The 21,333-nt window shown below is 52.3% G+C and overlaps 3 protein-coding genes across 9 annotated transcripts in view; 1 reads left to right on the top strand and 2 right to left on the bottom strand.

The window, feature by feature from the left end:
• The window catches only part of LOC139673815 (zinc finger protein 850-like), a 262,338-nt gene extending 243,329 nt beyond the window's left edge, over nt 1-19,009 (top strand). The window contains exon 4 of one of the 2 annotated variants that reach the window (XM_071559634.1): nt 16,856-19,009. In XM_071559634.1, the coding sequence (XP_071415735.1) occupies nt 16,856-17,800 (945 nt within the window). In that variant the 3' untranslated portion in view covers nt 17,801-19,009. Of the gene's footprint in view, nt 1-16,846 lie in introns of both variants that reach the window. The other variant, XM_071559635.1, reaches the window with a different exon arrangement.
• Nucleotides 1-21,333, bottom strand: part of LOC139673817 (zinc finger protein 850-like) — a 584,874-nt gene that overhangs the window by 326,587 nt on the left and 236,954 nt on the right. The gene's annotated exons all lie outside the window — the stretch shown is intronic.
• The window catches only part of LOC139673838 (class I histocompatibility antigen, F10 alpha chain-like), a 137,234-nt gene that overhangs the window by 27,112 nt on the left and 88,789 nt on the right, over nt 1-21,333 (bottom strand). The gene's annotated exons all lie outside the window — the stretch shown is intronic.

Here is a 21,333-nt window from a genome sequence, read left to right as displayed (position 1 = left end):
AAAATCCCAGGTACGCAAGGCAACTGCAAAAGTGTTATTTTCATTAAATAAAAAGATAGCACAGTTGCTCAATTAAATATTTAGAGTCAAATTAATAAACAATACAGTGATTTAGATGAGAGGATGAATAAAATAATTTACTTGAGCACAACATTATGACATAAAGAACCCACTGACCACCAAGATAAATCCGGGATGGCAAACTGAGCCTGGCATGAGTTTTAATATGGGCACTGTACAGAAGAAAACTGGCAGGTTCTTGCTGCTGAAAAGCTCCCAGTCACCATTTTCCTCAGCGCATCCTTGAGCTCCTGGTTCCTCAGGCTGTAGATGAGGGGGTTCAGTACTGGAGGCACCACCGAGTACAGAACTGACAGGGCCAGATCCAGGGATGGGGAGGAGATGGAGTCAGGCTTCAGGTAGGAAAATGTGCCAGTGCTGACAGACAGGGAGACCACGGCCAGGTGAGGGAGGCACGTGGAAAAGGCTTTGTGCTGTCCCTGCTCAGAGGGGATCCTCAGCACAGCCCTGAAGATCTGCACATAGGAGAAAACTATGAAAATGAAACAACCAAAACCTAAACAGGCACTAACAGCAAGAAGCCCAAGTTCCCTGAGGTAGGAGTGTGAGCAGGAGAGCTTGAGGATCTGTGGGATTTCACAGAAGAACTGGTCCAGGGCATTGCCCTGGCACAGGGGCAGGGAAAATGTATTGGCTGTGTGCAGCAGAGAGTAGAGAAAGCCACTGGCCCAGACAGCTGCTGCCATGTGGGCACAAGCTCTGCTGCCCAGGAGGGTCCCGTAGTGCAGGGGTTTGCAGATGGCAACGTAGCGGTCGTAGCACATGATGGTGAGGAGGGAAAACTCTGTTGAAATAAAGAAGAAATAAAAAAAGACCTGTGCAGCACATGCCATGTAGGAGATGGTTGTGGTGTCCCAGAGGGAGTTGTGCATGGCTTTGGGGACAGTGGTGCAGATGCAGCCCAGGTCTGTGAGGGACAGGTTGAGCAGGAAGAAGTGCATGGGGGTGTGCAGGTGGTGGTCGCAGGCTACGGCGCTGATGATGAGGCCGTTGCCCAGGAGGGCAGCCAGGGAGATGCCCAGGAAGAGCCACAAGTGCAGGAGCTGCAGCTGCCGCGTGTCTGCCAATGGCAGGAGGAGGAACTGCCTGATGGAGCTGCTGTTGGGCATTTGCTGCTTCTGGAGGTGGGGCACTGTCCAAGGAGGAAATAACAGTGACAAATCAGATGAGATATTTCTGAAAGAGTCACAGCCATTTCCCAATACCCCTTTGCCTTGTGCTCACACTCCCCACTTTTCTTTTTCAGGAAAATTTGCTTCATATCCATGGCTGGAGCCCTGCTTGGTGCTCACTACATTTCCCATGAGGAGCAGCCCCTCTGCCCACTGGCTGTGAGGGTCAGCCCTGCTTTGCTCCAGTGGGGTCATGGCCATGGTGGGGGCAGGGCCCATCCTGGTGTTCAGCTGTGTCAGATGAAACTGCTCCTAAAGCAAAAGTTCTCATGGGCATCTGCACTTCCAAGTTTGAGAAGATTTCAGGATTCCAGAAGGCAGTTTCAGAGGTTTGGGTGTCTTGTTTCTGACTCCCCTCATCTTCCCTGTGGAGTTTTCCTGGATGTCAGAACCCCTCAGCATTTGTGCTGCCCTGAGGAAGAGCAGAGCAGGGCTTCCCAAACACGACGATGTCTGTGGCTTAATGCAGAGTGAGGGGAGCTGCTCTGTCCCTGTGCCTTCTTCCAGCTGCCATGGACTTGGGCCTTCCTCACACAGAGAGTGATCACACTCCCATTTTTGTCTGAAATGCTACCAGACAGTTTTGAGAGCAAAGTGATCCATCACAGACCACTCAGTGTCTCAGCCTGGCTCAAGGTCTCAAGGACACACATGGCTCATCTCACCAACTCAACAGCATTTCCTGGGATGGGCACAGCATCTCTGCCCCTCTGCACTGGGGATTTCAGATAACACAATTATGCTATGAAGGTGATCTGCATTCTTGAGGGCAGCTCCCAGCTTGGAAGGACATCTCAGAGAAGAGCCAAGTGTCCTGACAATGGGGTTTGATTCTGGGAAACACACCTCATTCTCCAGTCACACAGAATTCACTACTGACAGCCCCACAGGTCAGAGGAGAATTGGAATGTCTCATTCCCAGGGACCCACCTGCCTGAGGGGGATCACAGGATCAGTGATTGACTCTGTAGCTTGAACTCCCATCCCCAGTGAGTCTGACTGAGAGAAGGAGGAAATAACCCCAGCAACATGAGCAAGTTGAGGAAAAAGTAAATGCACACTGAGGGTCCAGCTGGGAGAAGACAGGGCAGAACCAGGTGGGCACTCAGGGCAGTGTCACCCTGAGCCAGCTGTGCCACCTCCTAGACACCAACAATGCCAGGTAGTTCTCAGCCCCTGTGCAGCTCTTCAGTGTTCCCTCTGCATGACAAACCACCAGGTATGTGGCTTGAGAGCCTGATAGAAATCCCTCCTTTCACCTTCTCCTTGAAGTATCCCCTGGAAAATATCCTGGAGTGCTCTGGTTCTGTAAGCAGTCCTCACCTATGAAACTCTCACTTGATAGCTGAACAAAGCTGCCTTGCCCTGCCCTGCCCTGCCCTGCCCTGCCCTACCCAGCCCTGCCCTGCCAGGGTTTGCTCTTTCCACCCACAGCCTCTCCCCCAGCACAGAGGGAGCTCCCCAGACCAGCTGAGAGCTGCCCCTGGCAGGTGGCAGAGCTCCTGCCCTGGCACAGCACCCTGGGGTGCAGGACCCTGCTCTGCAGGACAGTTTGGGGCAGCCTGGGTGGCAGAGCCAGGGTTCAAACCCTACAGCCATCCCTGGGAGGAGGGAACCCTGCTGGGATGTCCCTGGGATGGTGCAGCAGAGAGTCCCTGCTTTGCAGCACGTCCTCCTCTTCAGCACCAGAGACACTGTGATATCCCACATTAGAGACCCCCCAGGCTGTGGGATGTGCCAGCATTGGGAGATCTTCCCACAGACTGCACATACATTGCCCTTCATGCAGACTTACCGTGTGAGAGCCTGGAAAGATTCCTCTTCTGTGGATCTTCCTCTCAACTTTCCTCACAGCCCAGACTGTGTGTAACCTCTCTCTGCCCTGCTTTTCTGCCCTCGGTGTGTGCAGGCAGTGCCCTGAGCCCTGCTGGGCTGTGCACAGGAGCTGCTCCTGGGCAGAGCTGTCTCTCTGCAGCGCTGCCCGCTTGCCAGGAGCTCCCTGTGTGCCAGGAGCCCGGCCCAGCTCAGCAGCACAGCAACAGCCCAGGGCATTTAATGGCCCTCTGGGGGTTTGGTGCTGAGTCCCTGAACATCAGACCCTGAGGAAAGGTGCAGGAAGCTCATGAGAAATCAAAGTCAGAATCAAACTTTAAAGTTTCTTTTGTTATTAATGGGTCCCTCTGAGAGACATAACTGAGAAAGTGTCCCCAGATTCCATTTAGAAAACAAAGAGACAATGATGACTAATACGGACTAGGAAAGAAAGGTCACTCTGATGCTGAGGAAAGTAAGAAGCATTTCATTAACCCAAAGGTCACAGCCGTGAACCCCAGCCTCTGGGAAGGGAGATCCTCTCCCTTCCTCATTCCTTGGGGGTCTTCCTGAGGTACTGGGATGTGGGATGTGCAATGCCAAGGGCAGGAGGATGGGGCGGCACCTCCCAGGCTGCTGAGCAGGGACAAGGAGGCAATGAGGCCCCAGGGCTGCAAGGCTCACTTGTCTCCTCATGCCATCAGGGGCACACACAGCAGCCATGGCCAAAGGCCTGCACAAGTTGGCTCTCTTGGGGCCTTTCAGCTTCTGCACATCCCTGTCTCCTCTCCAGCCCAGGCTGTCCTACGGTGTCCGTGCCCTGCCCCTTTCCCTGCAGGCTGTCGACATCCCCTGGCTGCCCCACCTCGCTGGCCCCTTCCTGCACTGACATCTCTCCCTCCTCCCTGGCTCTGCCTTGGAGCACAAAGCCTTAGGCTGATCCAGACTCCTTCAGGGGGATGTGTTGCACCACAGCACTGCCCTTGGGCAGAAATTCCTTTCTCCTTGTGTGCAGTCTGGACCTCCCCAGTTTCCCTTCAAGGCCTCTCAGGCTTCTCCTGTTCTTTCCTCAGTCTCCACACCACTGGGCCCAGGGCTTGGAGGCTTCCAAACCCCTTCATACGATATCTCTGGTATTTAGCCATGAAAATGTTGTGCTCTTAGTGCAGGAGAGACACAGTGACACTTTTTGCCAAAGGTTGTATTGGCAGAACAAGGCACAGGAACTGGAACTGAATGAGGGGAGATTTCCATTGGATGTCAGGAAGAAATATTTTGTGCTGAGGGTGGCAGGAACCTGGGCCAGGTTACAGAGTAAGTGGAAACCCCATCCCTGGAGCTGCCCAAGGTTTGGAATTTTGTACAACCTAAACTTGTGGAAGGTGTCCCTGGGTAATTGAAGTGCACTTTGACTAGTGGCTATTTTAGTTCTCTTCCAACCCAAACAGTTTATTATTCTTTTTTCCTATATCCCCAACTCCTTCTCCACAGGGTTGCAAATACCGACATGCACCATGTTGGCATTTTAATGTGACCTAATCCCCAACACTTTATGAAAATGGAAAACCAGTCCTTTTAGGGACATGAATTTCAATGACTTTGGAGGAACCTTTCAAACCTCAAAAGTTACAAAGGAACTAATAGAGATTTCCAACATCTCTGCATGAAAGGCTCCCCAAGTGATCAGTGACAGCCCCCCAGGATGGCCTTGCAGCTGAGGTTGGGGGTTTTCTCACTCAGGTACTGAGACTCAGGATGGGCAGCCAGAAAGTACATTTAGGGACAGTGCAAGACTTGCCATGGGATGTCCAGGAAATGTCCAAAGAGATTTGTGGAGGAACAGGCATGAGAAAACAGAGCAAAAATGGATGAAAGAAGCTGAACATGTTTAAAGAGGTGACTGGTCAGTACCTTTCCCTGGCCATGCCCTGCAACTGACTCCACCGGCTGTTCCATTTTCCTAATCCCTCCATTGCCAGGAACTTTCTGGGACAAGAGATCTCTGTGCTCTGGGTATGGAGAGAGATCCAAGTGCCTGCCACTGGAGTGGAAGCCACAAATCATCAGGTCTTGTGTTCTTTGGAGGCCCAGACACTGGTGAGACTGGTGTGTGTGCACAGAACACTGGTGGGTGTGTGGGTGGGTGTAACCACCAGGGAACATCAAACCAGAGTAACCAGTGACTGGCAGAGGCCTGGGAGCCACTGTCTGAGATCATCTCTTGAGGGATCCACATTGTCTGGGTGACTCTGCAGCTCCACATCTTCTCCTGACATGGCAGAGCACACAAACAGCCCATCCTTGTGTCCCTTTCCCCACTCACTGTGCTTTGGTTTGGCCCAGAACCCGCCCGAGGTCCCTTCCAGGATGAGTCCCTGTGCATTTCCCTCCCCCATGGGCCTTCCCTTCCTGATGCAGCATCTGTGGGGCAGCAGAGCTGGGTCAGTGCAGGGCCAGGGCTGGCTGTGACAGGGGCCATGAAGCCACAGCCAGGAGGTGACAGCAAGGAGAATCTGCAAAATAAATATTAAATATGGTGACTTGGTTTTTTGAGGGAGGGAAGGTTTGGCTGGAGCTGCCATGTGAAGAGGATGAAAGACAAGGGGTGTTGGGGAAAACAGGGAATGTTAAACCTGAGCATGAGGAAAAGGTTTTTCCCCAGTTTCAGGGCCAGTGCAGAGCAGGGTGGCCACGAGCCCTGGCTGCCTTCCTGCCTGCCAGGGTTGGTGGGGTTGTGTGACAGAGCTGCCCCCAGAATCAGAACCCGAGGGGCTCTCCCACCTGCCCCACTCCTTCTCCTCTCCCAGATGGAACTTCTTTTGTGTGGGTTCCCTGATGTGCTGGATGACCTCACAATGCTCCCTGGCCAGAATGTCTCCTGAGGGCCACCCAGGCTGCTGCAGTGGAAGTGACCTCACAACCATCACATTCCAGCCATATCTCCTTGGCCTGAGTCTCCTCTTTCCTCTGCCACCCTCAGGTCTCTGCTCAGATTTTAGGAAATGATATAACTTTTCTAATATCATAATGGTTTTAATTAGGCTTTAATGAACTGCTTGAATTAAAGACAAGTTGTGTGTTGGGTCTTAAATCTCTTTCAGCCAGCACTCAGCAGAATTTAACCTACCACTGTGAGAACACAGCTTGGGAAAAGAACTAATTCTCTAAGTTTTGTTAAGTGAACCTTGATATGCTTTGATGAACAAAGCCTGGGATAGAAAGATGTACTGTTGATGTTGGACATCTGGAATGCAGAATTTATGGACCACAAGGACTTTTGCAGAAACCAGTAGATAAAGAAGATGGCTAACAAGGACTTAGTAGATGTGTTGAAAAGTCCCAACCAGGAGAAAAAGACTAAAAATATGGACTAATTAGCATAGAGAGGGAGAAGTCCATAACCAATAGAAGAAAAAAATTAATTCAATATTAATTCAAAATTAGTTCAATAAAATTGTGTCATTTAGAACAATGAACATTGATTTCTTTGTTTGCTAAAAATTTATAAATAGGTGAAAAAGTGATGCATTGGTGTCTGTGTGAAAGGATTTCTGTTGGACACACACACAGAGCACTGGGAATAAAGTGATGCCTTCCTTTCTAACACCAAACATGCAGTGTTAGGGGGTTTTCTTACCCCAATCATTTCAGAGGGGTTTGGCAACAGCATGAGCAGGTTTTGATTAATATCTTGTCTCCAAGTTGCTGGGGCCCAATTGCTTCCCCATGAGGCTCCTGTAGCAGAAGTGGCTTTGCAGAGCCCAGCAAGAAAGAACACCCTTAACCAGCAGCTCTGCAGGGCTGCCCACCAGGCTGGGCTGGCAAGGGAGGGCTCCTGGCCATGGACTGGCAGGACCTGCTGCTGCCAAGATGCATTTGGGGTTTCAGGCTCTCCCTGGCAGAGGTGCCACCAAGTCACTCTGCAGTTGTGCCCGTGGTCTTCAATGTGCTGGGGCTGGCCTGGGGCTTTTCCTGCAGTGGGATGTGCCCTGGTCCTGGCACAGGAAAGGCAGTTCCTCCCCCAGCAATCTGCTCCTTCTGCATGTCAGGCCCCCACTCACTGCCCCTCCCTCTGCTCAGTGTTTGCCTTGGCTCGTGGCTGCATTGATTAGATCTGCTTGAGTGTTCTGAGGCACAACCCAACACCTACTGCCTTCTGCACCCACAGCATAAGAAATATCATTTTCTATGGGGCTGGACCTGATGGGTCTTTGGATTACTGTCTTTAATTTCCACTTTTTGAAAACTACCTTTTCCCCAATTGGGTCAAGATGTTGGGCTCTTTCACAGTTGCCTGAAGTAACTCAGAATCATAGAGTGTCCTGAGTTTCAAGGACCTTCAAAGATCATCTAGATCCAACCTCCATGACATGAACAGGGGCACCTTGCACTAGACCGGGTTGCCCAAGAGCTCTGCCCAGCCTGGCCTTGAACACTCCAGCAATGGGGCATCCACAGCTTCTCTGGGAAACCTGTGCCAGCACCCTCAGAGGGAAAATATTCTTCCTAATACCTCATCTAAACCTTCTAATTCAGTCATTCCCCTTTTTCCTGTCACTCCAGGCCCTGGCAAATAATCTCTCTCCATCTTCCTTTTTGTTCTTTAAGGTACTGGAAGGCCACACTTAGGCCACCCCAAAGGTTCCCTTCTCCCAGCCAAACAATCCCAGCTCTCTCAGCCATCTCTCATGGCAGAGCTGCTCCATCCCTCTGATCATCTTGGTGCCTCTTCTGGACTTGCTCCAACAGCTCCATGTCCTTGCTGTGCTGGGACCCCAGAGCTGGAGGCAGCACTGCAGGTGGGGTCTCACCTGAGAGGGCAGAATCCCCCTCCCCTGCTGCCCAGGCTGCTTTGGAGGCAGCCCAGGACACCACTGGTCACCACTTGCCTTGCTGACCAAAGATCCAGTAACACATCCCCCCTGGAAAGGCCTCCTATTACCTGGGTCAGGAAGTTTCCCCCCCATTCCTTCTAAAAGTACGCCTTGACTTTTCCAGGTGTGTGGTGAAGTGTCCCTTGACTGTGCCAGGTGCTCCTGGATGATAAAGGTGGGGACAATCCTGACCATAACAGGTGGGGATCACAGGACAATCACCCACTCTCTGAAAGCCTTGGAACATTCTTTACCTGAATTGTATGTAGCACAAGTGGAACAATTCCCAAACATTTTGGAAACTCCAGTAGTTACTGACATGAGGATGGAAATTCAGCAGAGAACTAAAGCCAGTCACCCTGTGACCCCACAAACAGAGGTCCTGAGGGAGGCCCCTGGAGCTCCCCAGCACCTCCCTCTCAACGGGCACCTGTGGGAGCCTCTCGGAGCTCGGGAACCCTCAAGTTTGCAACACTCCAAAGAGCGTCGCTGATGCCCAGGACAATTCTGATCCCCCCTCAACAAACACACCCCTCCAGGTGCCCCCCTTGTCTCTTGGGAAACATAAAGGAATGGGATGGGAGTGTTTCACTGACAACCAGGAGAATTGTGGATGGGCACCTTTACACACACAGATATTGATGTGTCCACACATCTCTGCCTGTGTGTGTGTGAATTGAGTGTGGTGTGAATGTTGTTGTTGTGTATCTATAATTGAGTCACTGTTAAAATTGTAGCAAATGGTGTTGATTCACTTGATAACTGTTAGATTTGTCAAGTATAAAGTGCTACTAATGAGTTTTAAGTTTTTTGTGTCCAAACCCTCTTGCAGCTCAAGTCTCTGTATAAATCATTCCCTTTCACTGAAAAAAATATTTCTTGTGCAGTCCACTTTGAAATTTCCTCCTTAGCAAAACTACAAAACAACTCCAAGTAGTACAAGTCTTGAGGACTTGAAGACAATTACAGACAGAGAAAGAAATTGTTTTTCTGTGTTTTAATAAGCCCCAATGTGTATTTGGAGATGAGTCCATGATCCTCAAGTAGTAAGACAAAATTTTAAAAAAAGCTGAAGAAGTCAGAAGCCAAACTCCAAGTCCCTTGAAGCATCAATGGGCCCCACTGAGGGCAGGCACTGACAAAGCCTCCCCAGGGACTCCTTAGAGAAGATCCTTGGAGGCCCTGATTGCAGGGAGACAAAGGCTCTGTGCAGGCACCTGCAATGCTGAGAAAAACCTGGGCTGGTTGGAGGAAGCACAAAGGCCAAGGCCTGAGCCCCAGGCCCTGGGACAGCAGGTCCTGTCCCTCACAGGTGGCTCAGGGCTGTTTGTGGGGCAGTGGGATGGGAGGGGGAAGAGCAAATGTCCAAAAACTGTTCAATCCCTCCCAGCCTCCTCAGGGAGGGCTGAGGGAGAAACAAAGTCCAGAACTTGTAAAGAAAGTTCCTTCTGGTGGCCTCAGTGTCAGAGGCACCTGCCAGAGCCCAGGGGACAAAGCCCTGGGTGCCTTTGTGCCTTCGAGCCCTGCCGGAGCCCTTGGCCATCTGTCCTGCAGCCTGTCCTGCCCTGTCCCTGCTGCTCCTCTGGCCTTGCAGGCTGCACACACCCATCCTGCTTTGCCACCAGCCCTCCCAGTAGCATTTCTGTGCCCTCACTGATGTCTCTGCTCCATCTCTGGCTGTTCCCGGGAACAGAAAGCCATGGGATGTTAATGACATCCTCTGAGTAACCTCTTGCATCTCAAGGCTCCCTTTCAGTTATATTTCTATTTCCTCACCCCTACTGTGAGCATTCCAAGTTTTGCTTTGTGGATATTTCCTACTTTTTCACTACCAAAAAAGGCTCTGCTCTGGTAGATCCCCTCTGGACCATATCAAGTTCTCTCTCATTCCTCCAGAATGATGAGCCCCACACCCAGACAGACCAGTGCAGATGTGGTGACACCAGGGCTGACTCCAGAGGAGTGACAGCTCCCTCTTCTCGGTGGCCACATTCCCTTCAAGGCAGCTCCATTTCCTGTTGTCCTTATTAACTTTGATCCTGAACCCCTGTGCCACAGGACATCCCTCACAGAGCCCAGGCCCTTCTCCTCGGGGTCACTCCAGAGCTGTTCAGGTCCCTGCCCTCATCTCTGGGTCATTGTGTCCCCAGGGCAGGACTAGCCTCTTTTCCTTCTGAAACTCCAGCAGGTTTGTGTTGCCAGAGCCCAGAGCTCCTCAGGGCCCTTGAGAGGGACTCTCAGCTGGGGCAGCTCTCAGGGTGTGTGCACAGGTGGCTCAGCTGCCTCTGGGTGCCCAAGGCTGCTGCTGCCTGTCAGGGAGGTGACAGATGTGACCTGGCAGCCCCTTCCCAGCTACAGGTCCCTTGGAGATGCTGAGGCCCAGCTGACTCCTCACAGCATTGCCACCCATGATGGGAAAGAAGTTGGAGAGGTGAGAAGAGCAGGGAAAAGGAGAGGGTGGGACCCCCCCAAAAATGATCAGGAGGTGGCTGGGCATTGGGGGGATGATGTGTAAGGGATGGGAGAAGAGGGAAAGTGTGAGCTGTGACCCCCAAACTGATCTTGGGGGTGACTTGGGGATTGAGGAGATGATGGGAAAGGGGGGAATAAGCAGGAGGGTGGAAAAGGAGGGGTGGGCTGGTAGGGTGGACAGTCCCATGAGGGTCTTTGGGCAGAGGGGACTTAGAAAATGGGATTCAGGGTTGGCTCCCTGAGCTCCCAACCTGCTGTGGGGTGCTGGGGCTGCTGCAGGGTGGGGAGTGGGCGGGCATGCTGGGGCAGTGGGGAGTGGAAAGCTTAGACAAAGTTTATATCAAAGGAATTACTTATTAATACAAATATGAGATCAAAGACGTTAATCAAAATTATTTACTAGGCAATAGAAATGCTAAAACTTCATTAACTATGGTATAAGAGAGGACAGTGCACAGTCCTCAAGCAATTCTTGAAGCAATTATACTAAAGCTACCAAAAAGGAAATAATTATTAATTAGCAATTGATGTAGCTCAGACAGCCCAAGGATGCTGGGGAGATCTCTGCTCTCAGCCTCCAGGAGTGACCTTAGCTGGGGTCCCCACCCAAGGGAGGAATCTCTACACACACCCCCCAGGAGGGGTTACCTTGGAAGAACCTGCCTCTGTGAAAGGAGTCTGGACTTTTATAGTATAAAGGGATTGACTGACAGTCATTTGAGTCCAGTGGTTGCCTCACCATCAGGATGTTAATTAGGTGTTGAAGCCAGACCGATACATGTGCAAACAGGGCATTGTTTGCTTGAACATTCCAGCGGGGATGTCTGTTCTCTCAGCCCGGCGGGTAGACCTGTTCTCTTTCAGTTTTGTGGGTAGACCTGTTTGCTCTCAGTCGGCGGGTATTTTCAAGTCTCTAGGTAGACCTGTTCTCTCTTCCCGTCCAGCGGGTACTCCTCAGCCCGACGGGTAGACCTGTTCTAAGCACGGCTAGTACTGTTCGCTCAGTGGGGCAGGTAGATCTGGTCTCTCTCCTAGTCCGGCGGGTCGACTTGTTCACTTTTCCAGTCCGGCGGGAAGCCTTTTTAGTCTGGCGAGTTGACCTGATCACTACCTCAGTCCAGAGGGTAGACCTGTTTCACTGCGGCGGGTAGATCTGTTCTCTAAGCTCAGCAGGTAGACCTGCTGTCTCCGCCGGACTCTGCGCTTCAGCCGCTGGTTTCCGGAGCCTGAGCGTCCACGGGTAGACCTGGTAGCGGCGGCGGGCGGGTAGACCTGTTCTCTCTCACACCGCCGCCCACAGCCGCTCCCAAACCTGCTCCGGCCGCCCCGCCGGGACCGCCTTCCAACGGAGTGGGCGCTGCCAACCCAGGAACACCCCCGGGACAAGGGGAGGGGACACCCACGCTCCTCCTCTTCCTCTTCCTTTCCACCGCTCCGACTGCGCGCCAGGAACTCTCGGGTGAGCGGGAAAACAGGGGGGGAAAGGGGGAGAGTAGAAAGAGGGGCTGGGACACTAAACTGCACAGTGCCCCCGCTGCCCCCCCAAGGGCCGTGCGGGCTGTGCCATGGAACACGAGAGCCGGGATGGGCCCGGCCAAAGCCCCCAAGGGCACCAGGATGTGCCGCTCCTTGGAGCCCGCGCTGGGGCTGCCGCGGGGCGGGGCCGGAGCTGCACACAGGGACGGCAAAGGGCCCCGACAAAGTGCTGCGTGACCCCCGAGCCGAGCCCCGAATAGCCCGAGGGGGCTCTGGGGGTTTGGGTTGTGTTCGGGGGATGGTTGGGACTTGAGGGACCCCAAAGCTGAGCCGCCAATGCCCCCTGGGGGCTATTTGGGATATTGGGGGTCCCAGTGTCGGTTCCCGGCAGAGCCCCTTGGTGGGTTGGTGTGCCTCGGTCAGGCCCTTTGTTGGCAGCCCGGAGAGGGGGGACACCCTAAACCCCAAAGTGGGGAGACCAGTGAGGGGGAACTCCTGGCAGGGTTTTTTGGGGGGCTCAATGTTTGTGGTTTTTGGGTTGAATTTCGGGGGTGCAGGGGGAAGACAGTACTGGAAAAAAAATATTCCAGGGCGTCCCAGTGCCAAGGAAAGGGGGGTGCAGGGGCTTGAATAAGTGGGTTGAGGGGTCCAGGCAGACCCTCTGCTTAGAAAAGGGCTGTCCAGGGTTCCCCGATGTTGGGGAAAGGGGATCATGGGTTACAGAGACACAGAATGGCCAGGAAAGGGTGTTCAAGATGTCCCCCATTGTTCAGAAAAGAGGTGCCTGGGGTCTGGGAAATGCAGGAGTGGGGGTCCTGGGAGTCCCAGAGTCAAGGAAAAGGGGGGTGTGAGGGCTAGAAGTGGTGGGATGGCCAGGAAAGGGTGTGCAGGATAAGGGGGTGCATGAGCGTCCCAGTTCTGGAAATTGGGTGGTGCCAAGCTGAAGGACAGGGAGGTTTAGGGGTGGGGAGAGGTGGTTTGGGGGTGCAGGGGGTCTCTGTGCCCAGAAAAGGGAAGTCCAGGGGGTGCCAGGGTAAAGGAAAAGGGAGTGTGGAGTCTGGGAGAGGCAGGATGGTGTTACAAACTACTTAAATATCACTGAAAGAAGTTAGGTTCAAAATATTTTCCCCAACAAAATTAAACTAAGTTCTCTGTTAATTCAAAAGCCTGATTTTTTATTATTAAGGAAGTGCTAAGAAATTCAGGAGAGGGAAATAAGAACAGCTAGGAAAACAATAAGAATACTTTTGAGAACCAAAAAAAAAAAGAGTTTACCACCCAAACAAAGTATTTTTCCGTCATCTTAGTGTGTGTGGGGGATAAGCGATGTTGTGTCTGTTCCTGTAGGCAGAGGTGTGGAATGCAGCTCTTGCAGTGCAGATGTGATGCTCAGTCTGTGCTGCTCTCCCTTGTGCAGCAGGGCTGCTCCTCGCTCTCTGCAGAGCTCTCAGGCTCCGCGGAGCTGTCGCTCATGGGCAGCAGCGGCGCAGCCACCCCAGGCTGAACAGGGCCAGGGCTGGGTCAGCAGGAGCAGAACTGACGCAGGGAGCAAGGCAGAGCTCAGCTTTCTCCTCAGTCTGCAGGGGCAGGCAGGCAAGCAGCTTGGGTGGGGAAGGAGGAGGGTAAGAAGGTGAGATGGGTGAGGCAGGGGGAGATGGGAGAGGTGGTTGGCTGTGGTTCTCTCTCTCCATTCTCCACGCTCCCTATGCACTGAAATTCCAAGGTGTTCTTCTGGTTCTTCTGGAGCTTTTATGGAGTCCAAGACAGTTCAGACATTGATTTTTACACGTAGCTTGCAAATTTCACAGAAGCAGGATATAGTTTTAGCCCAGTTATTACAACAAGAGGATGCTTGTGTGAGTTCTCAGCAGGCAAGAGGTTTGGCTGAATTTGCTGCCATGACTTGCAGGAAGCTTGGTGAAAGGCTTTGGCAGGTGTTTGTTTGTAAGAGGATTGTGGCTTTCTGTCAAACTGCTGACAGAAAATTCTTTGATAGGATGTTTATGACAGGGGAATAATGGGGGAATAATATTTATTACATTTCTCAGTTATTGGTGTGTAACAGATGAGTGGGGAAGCGTGGGCAGGGGCGTCCTTGAGCCAAAGAAGGGGAATGTGGGTGTGAGGTGAGCTGGGATGCCTGGGAATGGTGGCCTGGTGGTCCCTGGAGCCAAAGAAAAGGGGGATGCAGGGGCTGGGAGAGGCAAGATGGGCAGGAAAGTGGGTGCAGGAGGATCCTGGAGTCAAAGAAAGGGGGGTGTGGGGGCTGGAAAACAGGGAACGGCCACAGAGGGGTGTCCCAGAGCCCTGGAAAAGGAGGTGCAGGGGGATCATGATAATAATAGGGAAGAGAAGGAGAAAGCAGTGAGATGAGGCCCCAAGTGCCAATTTCCAGAGGCAGGAAGGTGGGGAGAGGGCAGGGAGGTGTCCCCAGGGAAAGGGATCCCAGAGCAGATCTGGTGTTCAGGGCCAGAGCAGGAACTGGCAACAAGGATTTTGGGAATGCAGAGCAGTGGGAGGGGGGTCGCCCTCACCCTGCTGCCCATCATGTGCTTCTCAAAGCCCAGTCACCTCCAATATGAGCCCAGTGGCTCCTACTGGATGTCGCTTGCCCACAACATTGTCCAAATTGGCCCCAGTATGGTGCCAGTCACTCCCAGTGTGCTCCCAGTATTAACTCAGTTGCCCCCCACATGCTTTCAGTTGCTTCCTTTTACCTCCTCTATGATTCAGGAAGGATATTGAGGGGCTGGAGCGAGTCCAGAGAATAGCAACAAGGCTGGTGAAGGGACTGGAGCACAAGCCCTATGGGGAGAGGCTGAGGGAGCTGGGGTTGCTTAGCCTGAAGAAGAGGAGGCTCAGAGGTGACCTCATCACTGTCTAGAACTACCTGAAGGGAAGTTATAGCCAGGTGGGGGCTGGTCTCTTCTCCCAGGCACTCAGCAATAGGACAAGGGGGCACGGGCTTAAGCTTTGCCAGGGGAAATTTAAGTTGGATATCAGAAAAAAATTCTTTCCAAAGAGAGTGCTCAGGCATTGGAATGGGCTGCCCAGAGAGGTGGTGGATTCACCATCCCTAGAGATTTTTAAATGCAGATTGGACGTGGCGCTGAGTGCCATGATCTGGTAAATGGACTGGAGTTGGCCCAAGGGTTGGACTTGATGATCTTGGAGGTCTTTTCCAACCCAATCCATTCTATGATTCCATTCATCCCCAGTGTATCCCAGTTACCACCATCATGCTCCCACTCACTTCTAGCATGATGTCATTTGCTCCCAGATTCTTCTGGTTAACCGCAGGAGGGTCCTAATTGCCTGTGACATGCTCCTATATGATGCCAGGATGATCCCAATTGGCCCCAGTCTGTGCCAGGAGGAGCCCAAAGCTCCTGGAACACATGGAGAACCCACCTGGAGGAGGGTCCCTGCAAGTTCTGTGGCTGCAGGAAGAGCCCCGAGGAGCTGAGGGCCCCCCAGAGCCACCCCAGGTAGTACAAGGTGGTCCCACAAGGTCTCCTGCTGCCCCTCGTGTCCTCCAGCTTGGGCCCAGCTCCTCCTAGTGTTATCCCAGTTGCCTTCAACATGGTTCCACTTCCTTCCAGTATCAGCCCAGTATCATGCCATGAGCTCCAAGTGTACTCCCAGGTTTTTTCCAGTCATTGCCAGTATAATCCGACACTCTCAGATACTCTCAGTATGATCCCAGTATGACTCCAGTGTGCATCCAATTGCTCCCATTATTAAACCAGTTCCCCCTACATGCTTCCAGTTACTCCCTTTTACCCCCAGTATGGTTCCACTCACTCCCAGTATATCGCAGTTGCCACCATCATGCTCCCAGTCACCTGCAGTATGATCCCAATCGCCTCCAACATGATGCCATTTGCTCCCAGTTTCTCCCAGTTGCACCCATCAGGGTCCCAATATCCTCCAGCATGCTCCTTGTCACTCCCAGTATGAGCCCAGTATGATGCCAGTTGCCCCCGACATGGTTCCACTTGCTCCCTGGTCCTCCCAATTTGATACCCCTCAGTTGCCCTTAGTACATTCCCAGTTTGACCCCAGTCTGTCTCGCATGGTCTCAGTCATGCCCAGTAGCCACTAGTATAGACCCAGCCACTCCCACTTGCTCCCAGTTGCCCCCAGTGTGGTCCCAGTTCCCTTCCAGCATAGTCCCACTTGTTCCCAGTCACTGCCAATATGGTTCCAGAGATTGCCCCAGATGATCCCAGTTATGTCCAGTTACTGCCAGTATAATCAAAGGTTGTTTTGGGCTAAATTTTGATGTTTTGGAGGTTTTTAGGATCACAAGATGCCCAGTGACTTCTAGACATGGACTTGGGCAAGAGGATCCCCCAAGCCAAGGCACTCACACCATGTTTTCCCCCCAAAGCAGGATTTCTCATTCCTCAGCCTTGGCCAGATGGAGGAGGAGGCTGCGAGGAAGAGGAAGATGCCGCGGGACCCCCAGGCAGGTGAGGAGGAAGTCAGTGCCCCTTTGCCCCTCTCTTGTGCTGCATCTTCCAGCCCAGCATGGCCCCGGCTGCAGGACAACCCCGCTGCCGACGCCGTCCTGCCGGGGCCGGGTTTGGGGGGATGTCCTTGGCCTTCCCTGTGGGCCAGAGGCAAATGCCCTGCCTGTGCTTGTTCCTTCTTGCCCCAGGCCCCGAGCTGAGCACAGAGGACAAATCCCCCCAGCAGAACCTGCTGGCAGAGGCTGTTTTGAACAGCTCCAGAGTGCAGGAAGTCACTGAGGAGGAAAAGCCACGGAGATCTGCCAGGAGGAGACATTCCAAGCCTAGCCCAGGGCTTTCTGAGGATAAACAACCCACCCTGTCCCGGGAAGGCGGCCTGAGCTCCAACCAGAGCTCTGACTTGGTGATGCAGCAGCAGCTTCACAGAAGGGAGAAGCGATACAAGTGCTTGGAATGTGGGAAGAGCTTCAGCCAGAGCTCCGAGCTGATCTGCCATCAGCGCATCCACACTGGGGAAAAGCCTTACACATGTAGGGAATGTGGGAAGAGCTTCAGGAACAGCTCCAACCTGCTCCGCCACCAGCGCATGCACAGTGGGGAACGGCCCTACCCATGTAAGGAATGTGGAAAGAGCTTTAGGGACAGCTCTGCCCTCCTCAGCCACCTGCGCCTGCACACTGGGGAGAGGCCCTACACATGTAGGGAATGTGGGAAGCGCTTCAAGCACAGCTCCAATCTCGTCACTCACCGGCGCACCCACACTGGGGAACGGCCCTACACGTGCACGGAATGTGGGAAGAGCTTCAGTGACAAGTCCACCCTCATCAACCACAGTCGCATCCACACTGGGGAACGGCCCTACGCATGTGGGGAATGTGGGAAGAGCTTCAGGAATATCTCTGGCCTTATCACTCATGAGCGCATTCACACTGGGGAGAGGCCATACAAGTGTGGGCAATGTGGGAAGAGGTTTCAGACCAGCTCACATCTCCTCGTGCATGAGAGGACCCACACAGAGGAGAGACCCTTCCGCTGCACCGACTGCGGGAAGGGCTTCCAGCAGAGCGCCACCCTCGTCACCCACCAGCGCATCCACACTGGGGAGAGGCCCTACAGGTGTTCTGAGTGTGGGAAGAGGTTCCAGACCAGCTCAGAAGCTCTTGTGCATCAGCGGAGGCACACAGAGGAGAGGCCCTTCGTCTGCACCGACTGTGGGAAGAGATTCAACCAAAATTCCAAACTCATCCTTCACCAGCGTATCCACACTGGGGAGAGGCCGTACAAGTGTGGGGAGTGTGGGAAAAGCTTCAAGCAGCGCTCCAGCCTCTTCACTCACCGGCGTATCCACACTGGGGAGAGGCCTTACAGGTGTGACGAGTGTGGGAAGAGCTTCACCCAGAGCGCTACCTTGACCCAACACCAACGCACCCACCAGTAAGGGAAGCCCTCCGAGTGCCCTGACTACAGGAAGAGCTTCGTCCACTGCTGCAACTCCATCAGCGGACCCATGTTGGATGATCCACAGTGACCCACGTTGGGCCCAGACCTAATGACCCATGTCGGGTAAAGACTTGATGACCAGCATTCCTGATGAAGCCTGTTTAGCAGAGACCTGGAGACCCACCTTCCAGGTGATCCATGCTGGGCAGTGCATTGGGTTTCTGTGGCCAGATTTTGGTAACAGGGGAGGCTTCAGGAGTGGATTCTGTGAGCAGCTGCCAGAAGCTTCCCCCATGTCTGGCACCTGTCCTGACCCCCCTAAAGCTGAGGGTGACCCAGGTACTTTTTAATCCACCCCTTGAGGCAGATTAGATTTACTTTATCGATATATATGTATATGTAGGGTTTAGAACACTTTGTTTCCATGTAAAGTAGCTTTGGAGCAGTTTTAGATCCTTTTTGTAGTGATATAAAAGCATAAAAATAACCCTTCCCTTCTGTGGCTTCAAGCCCAGCCTGTCTCCTCCGGGGTTGGATGTTCCCCCCTGTGCCCCTGGGTGGTTCCTTTGCCCAAGGGCAGCAAAGCACCCACTGCTTTTGCAACTGGAGCATGTTGGAGCCACGAACCATGAACATTCCAGTCTTCAAAGCGAAGGCACATCTCCCTTGGTCAGAAATTTTAAACATCAAGTTTAAGGCAGACAACTGTTTCTGCAGCTGGTTTCCGTACCCCTTTCTTTTGGCAAGGAAACACACTGAGAACAGGTCCACAAAGCTGCTGGGGAACACCCAAATATTCAACTGTGGCCACTGAGAAGGAATTCCTGTCCTGGTTAGTGATTTCTCATCTCTCCTCTGGGTGTGCCAATAACTTACTCAATACCAAAAGTCTCCTCCCAGTCTCCATGAGCTCCTGTTTAAGCAGGACCAGGAAGCTGATCCCAGTCTCCTGAGCTCCACTGTGAGGGGGAGTTCTTGAAAAGAACTCTGGGCTGGAGAACTCAGGGCTGGTTGAGTCAGCACTGGCTGGAGCGATGCTGGAGCTGGGCCAAGGCTGAGCATCCAGATCATGGTCTTGTCTTTGAGGGGCTGAAATAACCACCTGATTAATTAAATGTGGCACATTGAAGGGAAGGGGGTGATAAACTCCAAAAGTCACAATTTTACAACTGGTTTTATTGAGGCTTTTGCCACCATGGGGTTGGTTTGGGTGTCTGGATGGGGGCGGGCTTTGGTGGCTTGTAATTTTTGCTGACTTGTAAGCTGTTTTTTGGCAACTGAGGCACAAACTCAGGTTGCTTGTACAAACTGAGACCTTTACTAGTTACGAACTCTGCAATTTGTAGGGTTTGGGAGAGGAGCATGCAAACTAGGGGGAGAGACATGCCAGCTGGTACTTTTCCACTACCCAGGAAGGTAACAGTCTTTTAAACCATGCCCAGCACCACAAATACAGCAAGCAGGACAAAACTCTGAGACAGAAAGGGTCAGACTTAAGATCTGGAGTGCAAACAGCTCTTCTTTGTTTCTGCTCAAAGCCCATGGCTTCCTGCTGACATCTCCAAGCATCTCTGTGGTTTCACGCCAAACTTGCAGTCCCACCTCTGCCCCTTTTTATTTTTGGGCTGTAACACAGAGACTTGTGCAAAACTGTGATTTTTCATATGCTGCATGCAAGAAAACAAAGACAGAACACAAAGCATAATAGCAAAAACCACAAACAAACTCATTGATGTAACAATAAATGCTTTCTTTAACCATGGTCCTGTGTCAAGCATATCAGGCCAGTTAAACTGCTCATCCCTCGATCATCACTTTTGTCAAGTTGAACAGTAAACTCTTTCAGCTTTTTAATGCTCTGCTGTATTGACTTGGAGGGGTCACTAAGGTTCTTGAATGTCCTGTGTTTAAGTAGGTGTAGGCCTAAATTTAGGCTTTAGTTTTTAGAGCAGGCCTGGGATTATCAGCTGACTGGAGCTGGGTCAGGCCAGCTGACAGCTGACTTCTTCTGGCCAGTGGTATTCTATACCATATTCTGCTGTCATCTCAAATATAAATACAGTGTAGGAGGAGGTGCTTCTCTCTTTGGTCTTGGCCATGGTAGTGGCAGGATGCTGCTGCTGTCATCCGCTGAGTTGGGCCCAGAACCACCTCACCTCTGTGTTACCTACAGGAAAATGAAATGTTTATTCTTAGTTTTCTCTTTGCTTGGGTCTGTCCCTAGGGGGGTGGAGTTCTCTTGGGTGATTTTGCAACCAGAATAGTGAGATTTGTGTCCTGAGAAGTTCAGTTTTCTGTTGTGTGTATAGGTGAAAAAATTGTTCGTTATCTCTAACTTGTGTGAGCGAGTATTGTGTTGTAGTTTACTTTTAATTTTCTCTCTAGAAACTAGTTAAGTGTAAGTTTCAGAGGGTTTTTTTTCGTTTTTTTGGTGGGGGTGGTGAAGAGGGATCTTTGTCACTTTGGTTCATACTTGGCATCTTGCCAAGCTTTCAAACCGAAACAGAGATTGGTGTGTCTACCCAGATTTGTGCTCCATGCACAGTGCAGAGAGAGCAGAGTGTGTGCAGCTGCAGGGGTGCTAAAGGTGGGGACAGAGCTGAACTGGCAGGGTGAGGTGGGCTCATGCTGAACTGAAACAGGTTGACGTTTTTTGTAATTTGAAGCAGCAGAAGGATATTTGTGTGGAGTCATGGAGTGAAGATTCAAGCAAGTCTGGAGGCAAGGGCACTGTGGATGCTTAGGGAGCATTAGCAAAGATCTGCAAGAAGCTGGGTGAGCTGTGGGAAACACACAGGAACTGACAAATACTCAGGAAATGTGTTGGAAGACACAGCCATCGAGAATAGAGAGGTGCCAGTAAAGCTGAGGAGTTCCTGGGTCTGAGTGAGGCCGAGAAGCAGAGGGGATAGATAAAGTGTGCAAGGGAACAGGTACAGCCACAAGACAGAGTCAGACAGGCTTTGGTGGGGGTGACCGAGGTCCTTGCCAGGGCTGGGACACCCTCCCAGGACTGAGATCCTTGTCCTGTGGGCTCTGGCTGCTGCCTGTCCCACTGAGGCCCACAGGAGGACACAACAGTTCCTCATGTCCCCAGGCCTCTGTTGTCCCCTCCCCTCCACAGAGGCCAGGAGGGGCCACCCGACTGCCCTGCCCTCAGCCCTGCACACTCTCCCCTCCCACTGCCCCCAGGAGACTCCCATGGGGGAAGAATCCCCTTGCCCAGGGCACAGAGGTCAGGACTTTGATCTCTTGACTGATGAAACATATCCAAGGTGTTTCAAGGCTGACAAGGTCCCTGGCAATGGGCTTTATGATGGTTACCATGGAAATTGACTGCAGCAACGGGTCTCTGTGCAGATTGTTATGGCAACCTGCCCTAGTAATGGGGCCTGAAATGGTTGCCATGGCAGCCACCCATAGCAACGGCTCTCAGTGCAAGTGTCCATGTCCCCAGTCCCTGGCAATGTGTTTCTGTGAGAATTCCCATGACAGCTGACCCACGCACTGGCTGACATGGAAACATTCCCT

The sequence above is a fragment of the Pithys albifrons genome, chromosome 7 (assembly GCF_047495875.1).
Source record: "Pithys albifrons albifrons isolate INPA30051 chromosome 7, PitAlb_v1, whole genome shotgun sequence".
Taxonomy (NCBI): Eukaryota; Metazoa; Chordata; class Aves; order Passeriformes; family Thamnophilidae; genus Pithys; species Pithys albifrons.
This window is presented reverse-complemented; position numbering and strand designations above follow the sequence as displayed.